At 41.7% G+C, this 16,945-nt stretch overlaps 1 protein-coding gene across 2 annotated transcripts in view; it reads right to left on the reverse strand.

The window, feature by feature from the left end:
• Polr3g (RNA polymerase III subunit G) overlaps positions 1-16,945 on the reverse strand; it is a 36,243-nt gene that overhangs the window by 2,483 nt on the left and 16,815 nt on the right. Inside the window, exons 4-7 of one of the 2 annotated variants that reach the window (XM_028760122.1) lie at positions 15,390-15,449; positions 13,512-13,562; positions 8,872-8,954; positions 5,157-5,294 (exon numbers count right to left, since the gene is read on the reverse strand). In XM_028760122.1, the coding sequence (XP_028615955.1) occupies positions 5,157-5,294; positions 8,872-8,954; positions 13,512-13,562; positions 15,390-15,449 (332 nt within the window). Of the gene's footprint in view, positions 1-4,800; positions 5,295-8,871; positions 8,955-13,511; positions 13,563-15,389; positions 15,450-16,945 lie in introns of those variants that run through there. The other variant, XM_028760121.1, reaches the window with a different exon arrangement.

Here is a 16,945-nt window from a genome sequence, read left to right on the forward strand (position 1 = left end):
CTTTTTCACAAGCGGTCCTCACACATTTTGACCTGTGCCGCTTTCTTTTAAGTATCATTTTCTACTGTGCTCGGGGTACTAACCAGCTAAGAGAGGAAAAAGGGCTGTGATGCACCTCAGCAGGAACGGCCTGTGCAGCACTCCTCGGTGGGGAGATTCGGGATTTAAGGAGCTGAAACACTAAGCACTGACCACCAAGGAAGAAGTGTTTTCATCAATAGTCTCACCCTGCGCCAGAACCCAGGCATGAAGTCACGGAGCTTGATGGCACCAGCAGAGGGACTTTCCCTTCCTATCAAAATATAGTCTCCTAACCCAAACCCATGGGAAACCACATTACATCCTGCTCATGACATCTCGGCTTCCGGCAAGGTGTCAGCTCGAGCTTCCTTAAGGCTATAGAAGATATGTGTGCCTTCTATCCAAACTTCAAAAATCCACTTGAATATAGACAGATTAAGACTTCTTGGACAGTTGTAGTGCATGGGTTCCTAATAGAGATTTTTGAACCAAACAAAACTTAAGGGTGGTGAGATACTTGATCATATCGAGAGCAATGACAGCATGGTATTAGAGAGCTTTTACTCTGTGTCCACACTGAGACTCTTAGGGATGGAATGAGATAGTACAGTACTAAGGACTTGTTTGATCTATAGTAGATTGGGGGATGGAAGGTCAAAGAGTGACAGGCAGGGATTGGATGAATGTATGAAAAACATGAGTGGAAAACCAGGGATGCAGGAGAAGCATTAGTGGCTCATACCTGTAATCCCAGAACTAAAAAGACTGAGCTGACACTTGGGAGGCAGAGGCAGGCGGATTTCTGAGTTTGAGGCCAGCCTGGTCTACAGAGTGAGTTCCAGGACAGCCGGGACTACACAGAGAAACCCTGAAAGACTGAGCTGAAAGACCTGAAGAGTTCAAAGCCACCCTGGACTACATACATAGCAAGACCCTGTTGTACACCCTAGACTCTATTCCCCAAAATATCCACATTTCTACTATTTACAGTGGAAACAGATGACAGTCTCAAAAAAAAAAAAAAAAAAAAAAAAAAAGCTTTTGGAAAACTAGCTTTACCTTACAGGTTTTCATGTTAAAAATATAGAATGTATTTGCACATTTACATATTTTATATTACTTTCTCTTCCCTAAATCCTGCAAGTTTATTCATTCAACACAAACCCTTTGTAGTTCCATAAAATTGGCCTAGCTTCTCTGGTCCTGAGAAATCCATAGATGTCCAGAACCAGTTGGAGCCTGGGCCTTTGTCCTAGGGAAGGGGTGGCTGGCAGAACATTTAAAGGACGGCACCCAGGAAACAAGGCTTTGGCTCTATGCATGTAGAGAAATAGAAGCAAATGAATTTCCCCCCAAAAGCAAGGCAGAGAAAGTTGCATTGTAGTTTGGCCATGGGTACTTTCTCCGAATGCCTGGTGACTCAGATGCTAACATAGATGTTAGCAATCTTATTCAGGCATGACATTTCAGAGCCTGCTGAGCCTGGTGGACTGAGGGGCTCTTGGTTCCCCACTGAGTTACAAATTTATTCTTAAGCTAAATATTCAAATCATTAACAGCAAAAGAAGTATGTTCTTTATTTAACATTTTCATCTGTTAGCAGATGAAATATTCCACTGTACTTGTTTAAGTATTACCAACCCAAACTCAACGAGTAAGTTAATTACCATGAAATTACAATTAATTAATTGTTTAAAAAAAAAAAAAACAAAGAGTAGACCTTTCAAGTTACAAGGCCTCTATGGGAGCGCCCTTTCTATCCCCCACCCAGCCTCATTTCTCTCTAGCTTTGCTGTTTAACGAAATATAGATATATAAACTTACGGACTTAAACCCACTCTCCAGTGCAGAGCTTCACAGAGGCCTACTTGACAGCTCTTAAACTACCAAAATCTGTTTGTTCGCTACATTACAGTATGGCTATGTCGACCCAGCTGGCCTGGAATCTATGCAGGCCAGGTGGGCTTTGCATTTGGAGTGTGAGGATTAAAGGTGTGCTCTGTCACCCCTTCAGAGGGCTGGGATTAAAGGTGTGCTGTTACCCAAGCCCATGAGCTTGCAATTGTTAGGAGTAACTTTTGATTTTAACACACATGGTCCAGACTCAAAGAAAGAGGGTGTTATCAGAACAGCATTTCGGAGCTGCCATAGTGGCTCAAATGATACCCAGGAGGCTGAGAGCAAAGAAGAGCTGCTGCAAATTTAAAGCCACGAGGCTGTAGTGGGTTTCAAACATAGGCCTACAGTGAGGTCTTGTCAACACACACACACACACACACACACACACACACACACACACACACTCATGCGCGCACACACACTGTCTGCTTTCTCACCTTGACCTCACTGACTCTCTAGGTCTTACAAGTTATCTTATTATTATTATTATTTTTTTTTTGACTGACTCAGGGTCTGTGGTTGTCCTGAAATTTATTATGTAGCTGAAGAGAACCTTGAACTTCTGATAACCCTGACTCCACCTCCCAAGTACTGAAATTAGGAGCAGGTGCCTGGTTTGTGCCCTCATAGCAGCCTGCTCTACACCACAGAATTCTCCAGTGTGTTCTAACTGTTGCCTTTCCTGTTTGTCTCCATGAGCGGAGAATGCTCTCTTCAGTCTCGTGACCAAGCTTAAGTCACAATGTAGAGATCACTATATGCAGAGTGACAAGGAAAGGAGTCACACCTGATAATGAAGGCATGAGGTAAGGACACCACAGCCAGATGTGAAGTAACTGTGGTAAGGATGTCACAGCCAGAGATTGAATACAGAAAACACAGGCTAAACACAGAGCTGGAGAACTCCAAGATGCAAAAGAACAGAGAGAAGAGAACTGCAGACGCCACAAAAAGGTGCAAGAAACAGATGCAAAACGAGATGCATTCTATCTAAAAATGAAGGGAAGCAACCGTGGCAACTGGGACACAGCCTGGCACACAGTATGCGCCTGGATCACATGATGTAAACTGTTCATGGGGGAGAAATAATACTTTGACAACAGAATTATCTTCTGTTTCGCAGAAATGTTAGAAGCTACAGAAAAGCCAAGAGAAGTAAGCGCTGAAATGCTTCAGTGGTGGCTTAGTAATCAGGTGAACAGCGTGGAACTGGGAACTAGCTTCTGAGGAGCAACAGGAGCCAACAACAGTTCCAGAAGCTTTGCCACAGGCAGGCTGGGTGGGCGTGGGACAGAGGCCACATGCTTCATAAGAACGCTGAGCATGTTCACAGTCACGAACAGAGGAAACAAACACAGGAACATGCTCACACTGTGGAAAGGAAATGGCTTGAATAGTGTTTCCAAAGGGCTGGGGCAACTTGCTTCACACAGGATAAGGTAAATCTCTTCCACTGATGATTGTGTGTGTGTGTGTGTGTGACTGAATTCGAAGGTAGAGGATGTGAAAGTGAGAGTATTTCCTTCAAAGGCTTTGTGTTCTTTGTGAAGCTGCTAGCACGGGCTGGGAGTAAAGGAAACTGAAGATTCAGGATGATCAGAAAAGCCTCCTGTAAAAAGGCAACTTAACAGAAGGCACAGAAAACATGTTAGCCAGCAAGACAGGGTTACTGGCTTGACGTGGAGTGGTATCTGTGGCTCCTCCCAAATGGTCTTAAGCAGGTCTGATGGGAAGAAGGAAACATCAGAGAAGATGATGTTCCAGGCCGCAGTATACGCTGGAAAGACAGAAAAAGGGTGGAGAGGGAGGCAGGGCTAAGCAACGTAGAGAAAGAATTCAGGAAGAGAATCATGAAGACAAAACTAAGTATCTAAAGTATCACGGCAACAGTCACATCAGCACAGGAAGTAAAGAGGGACCTAAAAACAAAGCTGGGGACAAACGAGAGGTATTTAAGACCTAACTGACAAGGCTGCAGAGATAGCTCTGACAGAGGTCCTCAGTTCAGTTCCCAGCTCCCTCACTTCGGTAGCTCACACCTCCCTAACTGCAGTACCAGGTGATCTAACACCTCCTCTGCACCAAGCGCATACATGGTACATACGTATTCACAGAATCAAACACTCATACCGGTAAAATAAAAATAAATCTTCAAAAAGAAAACCCTCCATTGTCTAAGTTCTATGACAGAATGAATAAAATACATGGGAAAATTCTGACAGAGAAGGGAGCAGGAAAACCCATTGGAAACAAGAAGTTCCTATTACATGGGACATCTCAGGATTGTTCCAGAAGGATCAGTGCAAAAGACTTCCGAATCCTGTCTAAAGTAGAACTTGGAGATAAAACTTTGGGATCTAATAACTGCTAAATGAATAGGTTAATCAACGAGGAAAGTAAATGATTTTACAGGTGAGTTTAGCAGTTGGCTAGCCATTTGTAAACAGACAAAAATTCATCCACACTAATAATACACACTGCAAAAGAATGTAAAATTTCATACAACATATTTAAAGCATATAACAAGTATTTCACAGCTGGGAAGTTCCAGGTAAAGAGAGGAAATGGAGTAAGGACAAAGGTTGCCAGAACGGAAAGGAAATTATCTTACTCTAGGCTTACCTAGTCCTCAAGAGGCTACCGATAACTACATCGCCCTGCTCGAACACCTTGACTGGCTGCAGCTTTTTGAAATATATCATGTTTCTAAAAACCAGGAATCTTGAGTCCAAAAACCAAAACCAAATCAAGAGCTGACAGCCAGACGCTCTGCTGCTGTCCACATAACCTGGGGAGCCTGAGCTTTGAGGGCCTGCAGGGATGCCCTTCTAGGCCTTTGTGCCGAAGCTCTTTGGTACCTCAAGTGTCATCTAAACTTTATGTCAATAGGGACGATCCGCACTATTCTCGGCAATTTCCTTAATTCCTTGCTTGCAGGAGATGTTAATCCAGTTACTGTGATCTCCTGGTTTTAATTCTGTATTATTATCATTTCATACCAAGCAACTGATGCTGGTGATGGAAATATATTTCCAGTTCTATAAACAGGTTTTTTTCGTTTTTGTGACAAGGTCTCACAATGGTGTAGCCCCAGCTCCTCAAACTCCTCCCAGTCATCCTTGAGTGCTAGGATTATGGGCGTGGTTTTGTTTGCTGAATGACATCACGTGCCACGAGGCACAGCTAATTTTTAAGATTAGGCAGCGGTCTCTTATCTTCCTCAGACAGACTTTTACCTCCTCCTGCTCCTCTTCATCATACTCCTCCTGTTCTGCGTCCTCCTCGCCGTCCTCCTCCTCATCTTTCTCTTTGCTCCCTTCTTTTTCTTCATTTTCTTCATCCGACCTTTCCCCCTCGCCTCTCTTTTCCAGTTCCTGATAAAGTGAGATTCGTTAATCCACATGCAAGTGATTATACTTTGATCTACACACCAGCCCACCAAGAAGAGCTATGGATCATCCCAGCTGAATCCTAAGTTAATGCGCTGGCCCACTGGCCTGCCTCCCACCTCTCAGGGAAACAGCAGCCACCAGTCAACGAGAGCAACACCCAGTCTCATTCTGTTTCTTATTGCCGGGCCTCCCTCAGCTACTCTGGGGTTAGAATCCTAATTCACAATGCTTTTTCTTCAAGGTTCCAATCCAACCTCCTTCTAAAATGAAGGACATGCTTTAGTTTATCCCACTCCTGTGTCCTTTGTCTTTCAGTACTTCCCATTGCCAAGAATTTCTGCTTCAAGATACACCTGGAAGGTTGTGAAAAGGAGATTAAAACACATCACTGAACACACTGGTTTGTATTAGCAACTCTAAAAACAAAAAAAGAGAAAGAGTTGGAAAGGCTTTGGCTTCTGGATGGTTCTTGCTGTCTACCTGGAAAACCACACACTGTGCATCATCTCCAAGTTTTGATTTTATAAATGCCTCATTACTACCAATTATTTTTTCAATTGATAGAAGTGACCTAACTTTATTACTGTCTCTATCTGTTCGCTCAGTTGGGTGACACTCACTTTACACAAGAGGCAGCATTTGACAGGTTTTCTATGAGATAGGCACAGCAATCACTTTTCATATCATAATTAAAGCTTCACATGAGCTAATTTCTGATTGTTACTAACAGTAATTAGAAGAGTAATTAATGAATTAATATGTAGGCATGCTCTATCACTCCTTAAGGATTTGTTGATTATTCATGAGCAGAAGTCATATTTAATATCCAGAGTAAGAAAATCAAAGGCAAAGGAAAGATCACATTAACCAAACCCAATGTAAATGAACTAATTTATAGTGTTTACATGTGTGTGGAATGTATGTGTGTATATTAATGTGCTCATACTGAACATGCATGTGGAGGCTGGAAACGACACTGGATATCTTTCTCATTCATGCTTCATTTAATTTATTGAGGCAGGTTCTGGCTAGTTTTGCCAGCCCACTGCTTGCCTTAGGAACTCCTCTCTGTCTCCCAAGTGCTGGGATTACGGGCTGCTGCAGGTCCACATGACTTCTACGTGCATGCTGGTGCTTGCAAGGTCAACATGCTTGCCCAGTAAACATTTTATCTACTGAGCCATCTCTCAAGCTCATAAGATTCAATTTTTAAACAAAATTCAAGCAATATTGCTTGCAATTCACCTTGCTCAAGCAGAACTAATTAAAACTAAGACCAGCACACACACAGGATAGCTCACTCTAATAATAACTATTGTCTTGTCTTGGCAGTAATTTTGGCAATATCATGTGTACAATTTCCCAACTGGCTATCTTCTTGGAATATCCTAAGTGACCAAAATTTTCATAAGCTTTTTGAAACATCTAAGACAGACAGACACACATGCACACACACACACACACAATATGCTACAATAATATTAAGATATGTCTTTTCTGCTTTAACTAGATCATAGGTTAAAATGCCTACAATTAAATGCAATTATAATGGAACTGAGGTATTTATTTTACTTTGTGACAAGTATATTCTATCATCTTTTAAAAAAGTAACTAATTATTTCAAAATTAGACCCAGGATTGTTTTATAACAACTGTACTATTCAAAGTATAGTATTCACTCAATGTGCTGTAAGGATCAAAGACTGGATTGCTACTGTTGCCAAATCACACAGCCTAAGCCAATAGGCTCATCTCTACCTTCACGGCACACATCGAACTCAAACACATCACATATGTCAGCAGTGAGACAGAAGCCATCTACGGTTTTTCTTATGATCCCAGGGACACGTACTGTGTGATTACTTTGTTCTTTCAATGAGCTAATGGTTTTGGCTCACCTACTCCATTTTCTCTTCCACAAGCTGTAACTACTCAAGCTGACTATGCAGGTGTCAGGGAGAAGGTCCGTCATCAGGAAAAGAGCTGAGATGTGGACCTAGAGCAGGTCTTCTTAGACAATGGACACTCAAGGAGACCCCTCCCTCAGGTAAGACAGAAGGAAGGTGTGTCTGTCATTGTTCTGAGACCTCATCTGCTACCTCTGCCCACAAATGCCGCCATAATAAAGCATGGAGCTGCTTTTGTTGGAGATAACCACTGTTCTGTTAAAACTGTAAACACAGTAGGATTTCTGTGTTTGGAATGTTCTGGAAAAGGTGGCGAATGTAAGCACCAAGAAAGCACTGGCTATCCTAAGGAAAACCACACCCAGAGTGAAGGCCAATCTACAGAGCACTGTATGTGCCTCTTGAGAACTTCTCCAAGCTTTCTGAGAAGGCAGAACCAGATAAATTCCATCTATAAATTCCACCTACCTAGTTAAACCTGACCCTTACTACCAGTCCTTCACTGATCTTCTGGATTTTATATTTTGGCCATGCTATCATCAGTCCAAACACTGTTCAGAAAACAGTGAAATGAGAAGCTTCACATCAAGCAGATGTGCCAAAGAGGTCAGCAAGCACGACTGGAAACCTAGAAACTACTCCACTCATGTGGCATACTTACTATACATTCTCAGCATTATTAATAACAGCAAAACACCTGAAGAAGCACTGGTTTTCAGTAGCATATTAATGACATTATTAAGTAACTACAGTTCGTTCTCACAGTGCTGACAACAGAATGGGGGAGCTCTGGACAGTCGCATATGGAGCTATACCTATGACATTTTGTTAAGTAATAAAATGAAAATCCAGGAGTGTGGCATGCTATCTTCATCACTGACTGGGGGATTCAGGCCACCTCAGCAGCTAAGAGCCCTCTTTTGACATCCATGGACACCAGGCACACATGTGGTACCCACCACACATGCAAGCAAAACACTCGTACACATAAAACAATAAAATAATGTTTAAAGATTTAAAACAATGACAGGAGGAAGTTTCATATTTTCTATGAATAAAGTATCTCTGAAAGAATTGATATGCGATGTGTAGTTTTTTAGTCTACAACAAAGAGAATAACGCTATGGACAAGGAGGAGGCAGCAGTCTCGAGGTACTAACCCAAACTTTGTTTGTTTTGATTAATGATAGACAAATAGATTCCAGAAAATGACATCTTTGCCTCAATAGAGTCTTCTATTTATATTCCAAAACACTGAGGTTGGGAGTGAAAGTACCGACAACAAACACAGCAACAAAGAGAAGCAGGACTTCTGTAAAGAACCGCATCAATTACACCAGTGGGTCCAATGTCTCTCCCATCCCCCACGCCACAATCAAATACAATGGGGAGTTAAGGGTATAGTGAAAAGAAGCCCTGGAGCTGTGGGCAGAGCTTCAAAAAGTCAGTGTGGGACAACCTGGCATCCCCGTGTCCTCTGACAGGAGGGCTCTTTCTCCACACCTCCCTGACAGCAAAGCTCAACCCTAACTTAAAGACTGGCCTCTCTTCTGCCAAATGCACACTATTAAAAGGAGAAGGCGGAAAGGTGGAGGAAGAAGCAGTATGGCCTTTTATATTTTTCCAGTTCATGTTTATAACTATAAACTTACCTCAATCTTTTTCAACACATCTGCAGAACTAATGAGTGAAGTGTCCTTGCCTGCAGCTTTGGCCGGTTTAGACTTTGGATCCCCTGTAAGGAAAGCACAATTTGTTAACAGATTTACTACTGCAGAAAGGACAGCAAGGGTGGTACCTCCTAAGCTCTGGGGTGTAGCACTGTGCTAGACCACGCCATGTGCTCTGAACAAATACTGCACACGACATTATTTAGACTACGAACAGGACTATTTTAACTAAGCACTGGAGCTTTACTCTCACCACTGATATTATTAGAGACAAAATCTGCTATAACGTTACTTGAGACAGAAACACTAGAATAACAAGAAAAGGCCCGGCAAGGGTTCCTCAGTCACTCGTCCATCAGTGAAGGCCATTTTAACACAAGCAGTGTTAAGCAGGTGTGAAGCAAAAAAAGTGCAGGTAAATCTGCCCTGGCTGATGGTAAAGGGTTAGGAAAGATTATAGATGATGTTTACAAGAACTGTCTTCATGGTGAAGAGTAAAATGGTTAGTCTGTCACTTCACATAAGTGAAAGAAAATGTTTCAACAAGCTCTAAGACCCAGTTTGTTTTACTGTAAGCAAAGTATTTCATCACCAGATCATTCAAAACAGCAGGTAATAAAAAATTATTTCCTATGAAGACTTTGCCAATTACCAAGGAATTCTTATAAGCCATAAACAATTCTCATGAGGAGAAATGATTACAGTTATTTGCCAAAACCAAATACCCCCCAAATCTTTAGGTATCAAAAACCAGGCTCAGAAAGATTTAGTTGTGTTAAAGACAAACACTCAACACACAAATGATTTTCAGACCACAGTGGAACCCATAACTGGTGGACTTAAAACTTTAGCCTACGGAGTCACTGAATGTTTGAATAGCTGTGGCCCCCACAGACTTAAGCGTTTGAATGCTTGGCACATGGGGAACGGCACTATTACGGGGTGTGGCCTTGTTGGAGTAGGCATGGCCTTCTTGGAGGAAGTGTGTCACTGTGGAGGTGGACTCTGTCATATATATGACCTTAAAGTGTGTATATGTGTGTGTGTGTGACCTTGAGTGTGTGTATGTGTGTGTGTGTGTGTGAGTGTGTGTGTGTGCATGCATGTGTGTGTGTGTTTAAGCTCTGCCCAGTATGGAATCCAGTCTCCTGGCTGCCATCAGATCAAGATGTAGAACTCTCAGCTCTGCCAGCACCATGTCTTCCTACTATGCTTCCTGCCATGACGATAATGGACTGAACCTCTGAAACTGTAAGCCAGTCCCAACTAAATGTTAGTCTTTATAAGAGTTGCCGTGGTCATGGTGCCTCTTCACAGCAGTAAACACCTAAGATAACAATTGCTACCAGGGTAGTGGGGTATTGCTGACAGACCTGACCATATGTTTGGGGGAGGATTATCAAATGATTTTAGAACTTTGGGCTTGAAAAGCCATTGAGGGTTAAGAGGTCTGTGGAAGCTCCGAAAATGTTAATGTTGAGAGCAAAGAAAAGGGTGAAGGGCCTGGCTTGTGAAATTTCAGAAGGAAGACTGAAGACTATCTGGGCCATTTGCTATTTTGATTTAGAAACCTTTGCATTACTGGGACAGCTGATGGTGGCACTAAGAAATTAGTGGTGATTAAGAAGAGACCAGCATCACTGAGGTGAAATCTGGGAGGTGTCTTCTGAGAACACAGAGAAGCAGTGTTGCAGAGAGAGCCAAGGTTGTATCTCATGTTGGCCGACTTAGTACTGTGTAAGTCACCCAGGTGGTACTGTGTTTGAGCATGAAGGGGTCACAGAGAGCAAGTAATGCACTAGAATACTGTGAGAGGCCAAGAGAGGCCACTGGTGAAGGTGTAGTAGCCTGGGTGGCCGCTGAAGGCCCAAAGAGATGCAGAGAAGATGAAGATGAGGCTTAGGACCAGGAAGAGAGAGTAGTGAAAAGTGAAAGTGGAGTGCAGTTGCCGCAAGGGACCCCAGTAGCTTTGGAGACAGCAGAACCATGGGACAACCACCAAGAACAGCAGCAGCAGTGGAGTGGAGCCTGCTGGAGCCTAGAAGACAAGCTGTGTGAGCTGCAGAGGGCAGAGCTGGAGCAAGTTATGGCCTCTGCATCAGCTCCTGCCTCTGGGTTCTAGCTCTGCTTGAGTTCCTGTCCTGGCTTCCCCCAATGATGGACTATGATCTGGAACTGTAAGCCAAATAAATAAACCCTTTCCTTCCCAATTTTCTTTTTATTCATGGTGTTTCATTGCAAAAATAGAAACCCTCACTAAGACAGTGACTTCAGAGCTCCTGAATTAATTAAGTCTGGGGGAAAAAATATAACCTAACATTAAATGGTATATAACATAACTTTTGTCGTCCTCCTGGAAGGCAAAGACTGTGTAATAGGTACTCAAAGCATAGGCTCATGTATGACCAAGAGCTCAGTAAGTACTCAGTAAGTACTCAGCCAACAACTGTTAGCTGAGAATTCAATCCGTTCACACCATAAAGTCTTTTTTTCTAAGGACTTTTTATGAAGTTATTTAATTTCACAATATATACAACCATAAGGTGAATACCAGAAAAGTTGACCAGCTAGAAATATTTACAAAAATCATTAATTTCATTTAAAATATTTAATTTTTTATTTGCGTGTGTATGTGTGTGGCGTGTGTGTGCCAGAATGAGGTATCAGATCCTTCGGAGTTAGTGTTACAGACACGTACGAGTCACCTGATATGGGCTCTGGGCTCTGAACTCTGGTCCGCTGAATGAATCAGGAAGCACTCTTAACCACTGAGATTTCCTTTCAGGCCTAATATTTTACTAAAAAGGTGAGTCCCAGCCAGATACAATACCCCTCATCTTTCCTTCTTTGTGTTTTGATACTTAATTCATGCTCACTTTCAGAAGGATCAAATCACCAATAGTACAGAAAGACTGTTTTTATCCTAAAATGTTGACATGAAAATTTTCCATAGGTAACTATTTTTTTTCATGTATGCACATATTTGAACTTGTTTCTTTTCAGTATATATCAGAAGCTGGTTCTTCAACAAACCTCTGCCACCCTTGAACTCTCTGTGGCTACCTATCTACCTTCATGTAGATCAACAGAAGTTGTCACAACAGGGAGGAACCGACACAACAACTATACTGTGCACAATTAAAAATACTAACACACACGGGAAAGAGAATGTAATTGTTGATTTGTTTTTCAATAAATGAGAATCCTTGCCACCAGAAGCTGTACTAAGATTAATGTATGAAGCTCCAATGATAACCAAGATAGGTATGTTCTTAGACCTCCAGTCTGCTACAAATTGTGGTCCACTAGCACATGCCCGGTATCTGCTCACACATAAATGCTTTATCATGACACTAATGCCTTTAGCCATTGCACTTCCTCAGAACGTTTCCCAGACTTCCCAAAAGCACATATGTTTTTGTTTCATAGTGTGTGTGTGTGTGCGCGCGCGCGTGTGCGTGTGTGCTCATGCATGTTGATTGGCTGACCAGTAAGCACCCAGGCTTTTGGAGGTGGGTTCAGCAATGCCACACTTTTTACATGGGTAACAGAGATCTGAACTAAGCACTTTACTGACCAAGCCATCCCCAAGCCCCTTTCATGTTGTTCCTGCACCTAACTGTAAGCTCCAAGAAGCAAGAATAGTCCCAGTTACATGAGCTCTCTCTGTTCCTCATGGCAGTGTCTCACAATAGCAGACAATTATTTATTGAATGGAATTATTAAAGAACAAATAAAAAAATATATTTTGGCATCTTTTTATCTAACATAAATCTCTTTTACCAGCTCTTCAATTTTTCCTAGTACATGTCTTTCTTTTTAATATTATGTTGAGTTTGGTCTGTTGCTAGAAGCCGTCATGAGAGGGGCTGCACATGGCCAGGAGAAACTGCAAGTATCTGGGGTACACTGTTGGGAAAGTAGCCAGGCCAGCAGTTAGAAAAGCAGATCAGAGGTTAGCCCCACCCCAGTTAATTGTTAAAGCCAAATAAATAACCATAGTCTGAGTCTCATTCATTTGTAAGTTGGCCAGGGATAGGTTTATGTTGGTTCAACTACAATATTAAATAGTTTGCTAATGCTTTATGAATTTCATAAATATATACAATGTATTCCATTCCTCCTCCTCCTCCCTCCTCCCATTAACTCCTCCAAAATGTACTCACACTCTCCTTCCCAACTTCATGTCCTCCTCCTTTTAATAATCTACGGATCAGGTCAAATTTGTCAACCTAACAGCGGCCACATCCTTAAAGGCTGACTCTCCTCCCCCAACAGCCAACAACTGTCAACAGTGCTGCAATTTTAAAATGTGTCATGTAATAATGTAGAACATAGCCAGTGAGATCATAAAAATCTGCATACATACAAATGAGACAGTGTGTATAATAGAGTTCTTTGCTCGCATGGAAATTTTTCACAATTAAAGAATGAGATTAATTCAAGAAAATAGAAGGTCCAAAAGTCAACAGCCAGTAAGAGCCAGTAAAATAATCAAAATGCCAGACATACTGTAAGGAAGAGAATTTGCAATTCTGAGCCTAACTTGAGCTTGGCTTCTGCACTCAGAGCTTCAGCAATACTCTTGCAAGCCTAGACCACGGTCACATTAGTCAGTGTACCTTTTCTGCATTTTTTCCTTGGCATCATCTCTCTTGGAAATCTTCTCCAATCTATGTGTAAGAAAGAACAGAAAAAAAGTCTCAGTGTCCTTGGTAGCTCTGGACCTGGCTACTTAACACAGTGACAGCTGCTCATGCAAAGACAGTAACATTTCTTAGTATCTGCTTGTCCAGACTTAGTCTAGAATGTAACAAAACAAACCCAATATAAATAGAATGCACCATGACATGTTTCTCCTGTAGAGAAAAAGACCTCATTAAACAGCTTTGAACTGGTATAATAAAGTATCTTGGAAAAAAAAAATCTTATGGAAATTCTTTGTGGATGTTACTATCAAAACCACAACTGTTTTCTTAAATATTATTATTTGGCTACTTTGTATTTTGTAAGTTGTATGTTGATATATACATATTAAGTAACATTTTTTCAAGAGTTAAGGCAGATAATCAAACCCAATACCTAAGACATAAAATAATTTTAATAATTATTTGAATTTTTCCATTAAAAATACTAGTAGTTGTGAACATGTAAATTCTCCCCAGTGAATGGCTTTCAGTTGCATTAACTAAACAACTCCTTTATTTATTTACTTTCTTTTAATTTTCTGGAGGGTGTTAGGAATTTAACATGGGCCTCATATATGCTAGCCAAGTATTCTCCAATCCTTAGCCTCATTTTTAAATAGATTCAGGGCCGGAGGGATGGTTCAGTAGTGAGAGCACATCCTAGTCTTCCAGAGGACTAGAGTCCAGTTTCCAGCACCCCTACTGTGTGGCTTACAGGCATGTGTAACTCCAGCTCCAGGAAATCCGATGTTCTTTTTTGGCTTTCTCAGGCATCAGCACACATTTGGTGTATACACACACACATGCACACATGTGCGCACAACAAAAACATATAAATTAAAATATTTGAAATATTCAAGAAAGGTTTAAAGATAGTGGCTGCTGATACAGCAATGTCAATGTATTTTTATGAAATAGTTAACCATTATCATTTTACTTAGAGTGATAAATTTTGATTTGAATATATTTTAGTTTTAAACTTCTTAGATCATGAAAAAAAGAATGATTTGGAAAAGGGGTTCCCACCCTCGCCCCACATCTTAAGCTCAACAAGCCAAAGAGAACACTCTACTCTGGGAAAGTGACAAAGCTTGTGAATGATATTTACACATTCACCTAAGGGTAGTTTCGATAAAAACATTTTTGTTAGAGGTATAAAAGTCGATGAATGTCTGAGGGATGGCAGTATTGGTAAGAGACCCTGACCGGTTACTTCTTTTCTATGGTGACTGTTTTCTGTCGATAACATAAACTGGTGGAATGATGTTTCCTTTAAGGCCCTCTCCATCCTGTAGCTATGCAATGTAATACTTCTGAATGCTAACAACAAGTCTCTCAGGCATCTTTCTGTCAGAATGGTATGCTAGTGGCTAAAACTTATCTATATCTCATAGAATATGAGAAAGAGTTAAAGTATCCTTAAAGTGCTTTCCATTACTAATTAATTATAGGAAGGGAAAAAAAAAGACTCTACTTTCTGACAGCTGAAAGCAAAGAAAACGCCCAAGAATCTAATGGACTTTTATGGTATCTGATAAGGAAAGTGGTCTTTAAAAAGTATTTTAAGGGGCTGGAGAGCTGGCTTGGTGCTTTAGAGTGTTTGCTTCCCATCCAAAGTTCGGTGTTAAGTACCACACCAGGGAGCTCACAACAGCCTCTTCTCCTGGGATGCTAGCCCAGGGCATCTGATTCCTTCTTCTGGCCTCCAAGGGCACCCTCACAAACATGGCATAAACATACACAAACACATACATAAATAAAACTAAGATGAATCTTTTTGAAAGTATGTTAGCACGATCTGTTTCACAGTACCTGGTACCCATTCTTCTTTATAGACCTTCATGTATCGTTTGCTGTACCTTTCAATATCATCTAGGGTCAGAGGAGAAAAAGCATTCATTAGAAACACAAAAACTTAAGCCATTCTTTAAAACAACTTATATCACCAGATCACAGTCTCTTATTTTCATGAATTTCCTATATTTGTGTATACGCACGTTCATATACACATACATAACCGGACGAACATTGACAAATTCAATTAGAGTAACATGGTTATAATTCGGTAAGAGCAATGGCCAGCTGAGCAGAGACAGCAACCTTCAACCTGGTTCTCAGTATGAGACAACCTGAGTAGCCAGTGAAAACATTCCCAAAAGCTCAGAGCAGGTCAGGAACCACTTACACACAAAGGGAGAGAGATCTATTGGGTGTTTTCTACAACCTCCAGGTTCCAGTCTTTAAAGTCAATCAAACTGTGGTCACTGCAATGGAGGGCTAATGGCTGGCTCACCGCTAGCATTTCATACCCGTGTAATCGGTTTGTGAAGCTCCCAACATGATGGAGTTTTCACATGGACAGGGCTAGGAAATGCTATGGATGGTGAGACACCACCTGTTGAGAATGAAGCGAGTCAGCTCGAAGCCTTCTACAAACTGTTCCAAGCTTTACACAGTCCACTGGAACGTCCCAGGATCAGCAGAGCCAGGGTCATGTCTCGCCTATAATTTGTCAGTCTTGCCAGATAACCCCAGTAATAATATCCCTACCTTTGACTAGCGACACAAGTTGATAAGGAGAATCATAGCTCAGACATTCAAAAGCACAGCTCATCGTAAAACATGGCTCAGATAGCAGCAAACTGACTCGGAATGACAAACTGCTACACTTGTAGATCAGAGCCTCACTCTACCCAGCAGAGAAGGTTCTTCTTGAATTAAATGGGAATTAGCACAGAGACGCACAGCTGGACAGTGTGCAGACTGACAGCTAGAGACAGACAGATAGACACACACACACACACACACACACACACACTTTTAAAAAAGGTTATCATATGTACTATTTATTTATTTTCTGTGTGTGCCACCCAGAAGAGAGCATCGGATCATATTATATGATGATTGTGAGCCACCATGTGGTTGCTGGGAAGTGAACTCAGGACCTCAGGAAGAGCAGACAGTAAGTACTCTTAACTGCTGAATCATCTCTCCCATCCACACCTCCACACACTCTTTGGGGCCCTCGGTCCTGAGTGGATGTCTCATGAGTGTCTTCATCAAACTCCTCCCCTCAAGGTTTGGAGGTGATGGATGATTCCAAGCAATGTCTTCAGGCACAACAGGACTGATGTGCATTTGAACTCCAAGAGGCTGGAGCACTCACGGGGCCTATACAGGTTCAAGGCAGATGAAGCCCCAGTGCTAAGAAGAGGAAGTGTTCATGGGATCCCAGCCATAACCAAGAAAATATCTGTAATTGCTCCCCAATAACAAGAGGGAATTCAGTTTTCTCCAGTACAGTTTCACTGGGTATATAATCACGCTCCAGCCTGGGCTCCATTCACTAGGTGTATAACCACGCTCCA

Source organism: Grammomys surdaster, unplaced genomic scaffold (assembly GCF_004785775.1).
Source record: "Grammomys surdaster isolate TR1022 unplaced genomic scaffold, NIH_TR_1.0 126391, whole genome shotgun sequence".
Lineage (NCBI taxonomy): Eukaryota > Metazoa > Chordata > Mammalia > Rodentia > Muridae > Grammomys > Grammomys surdaster.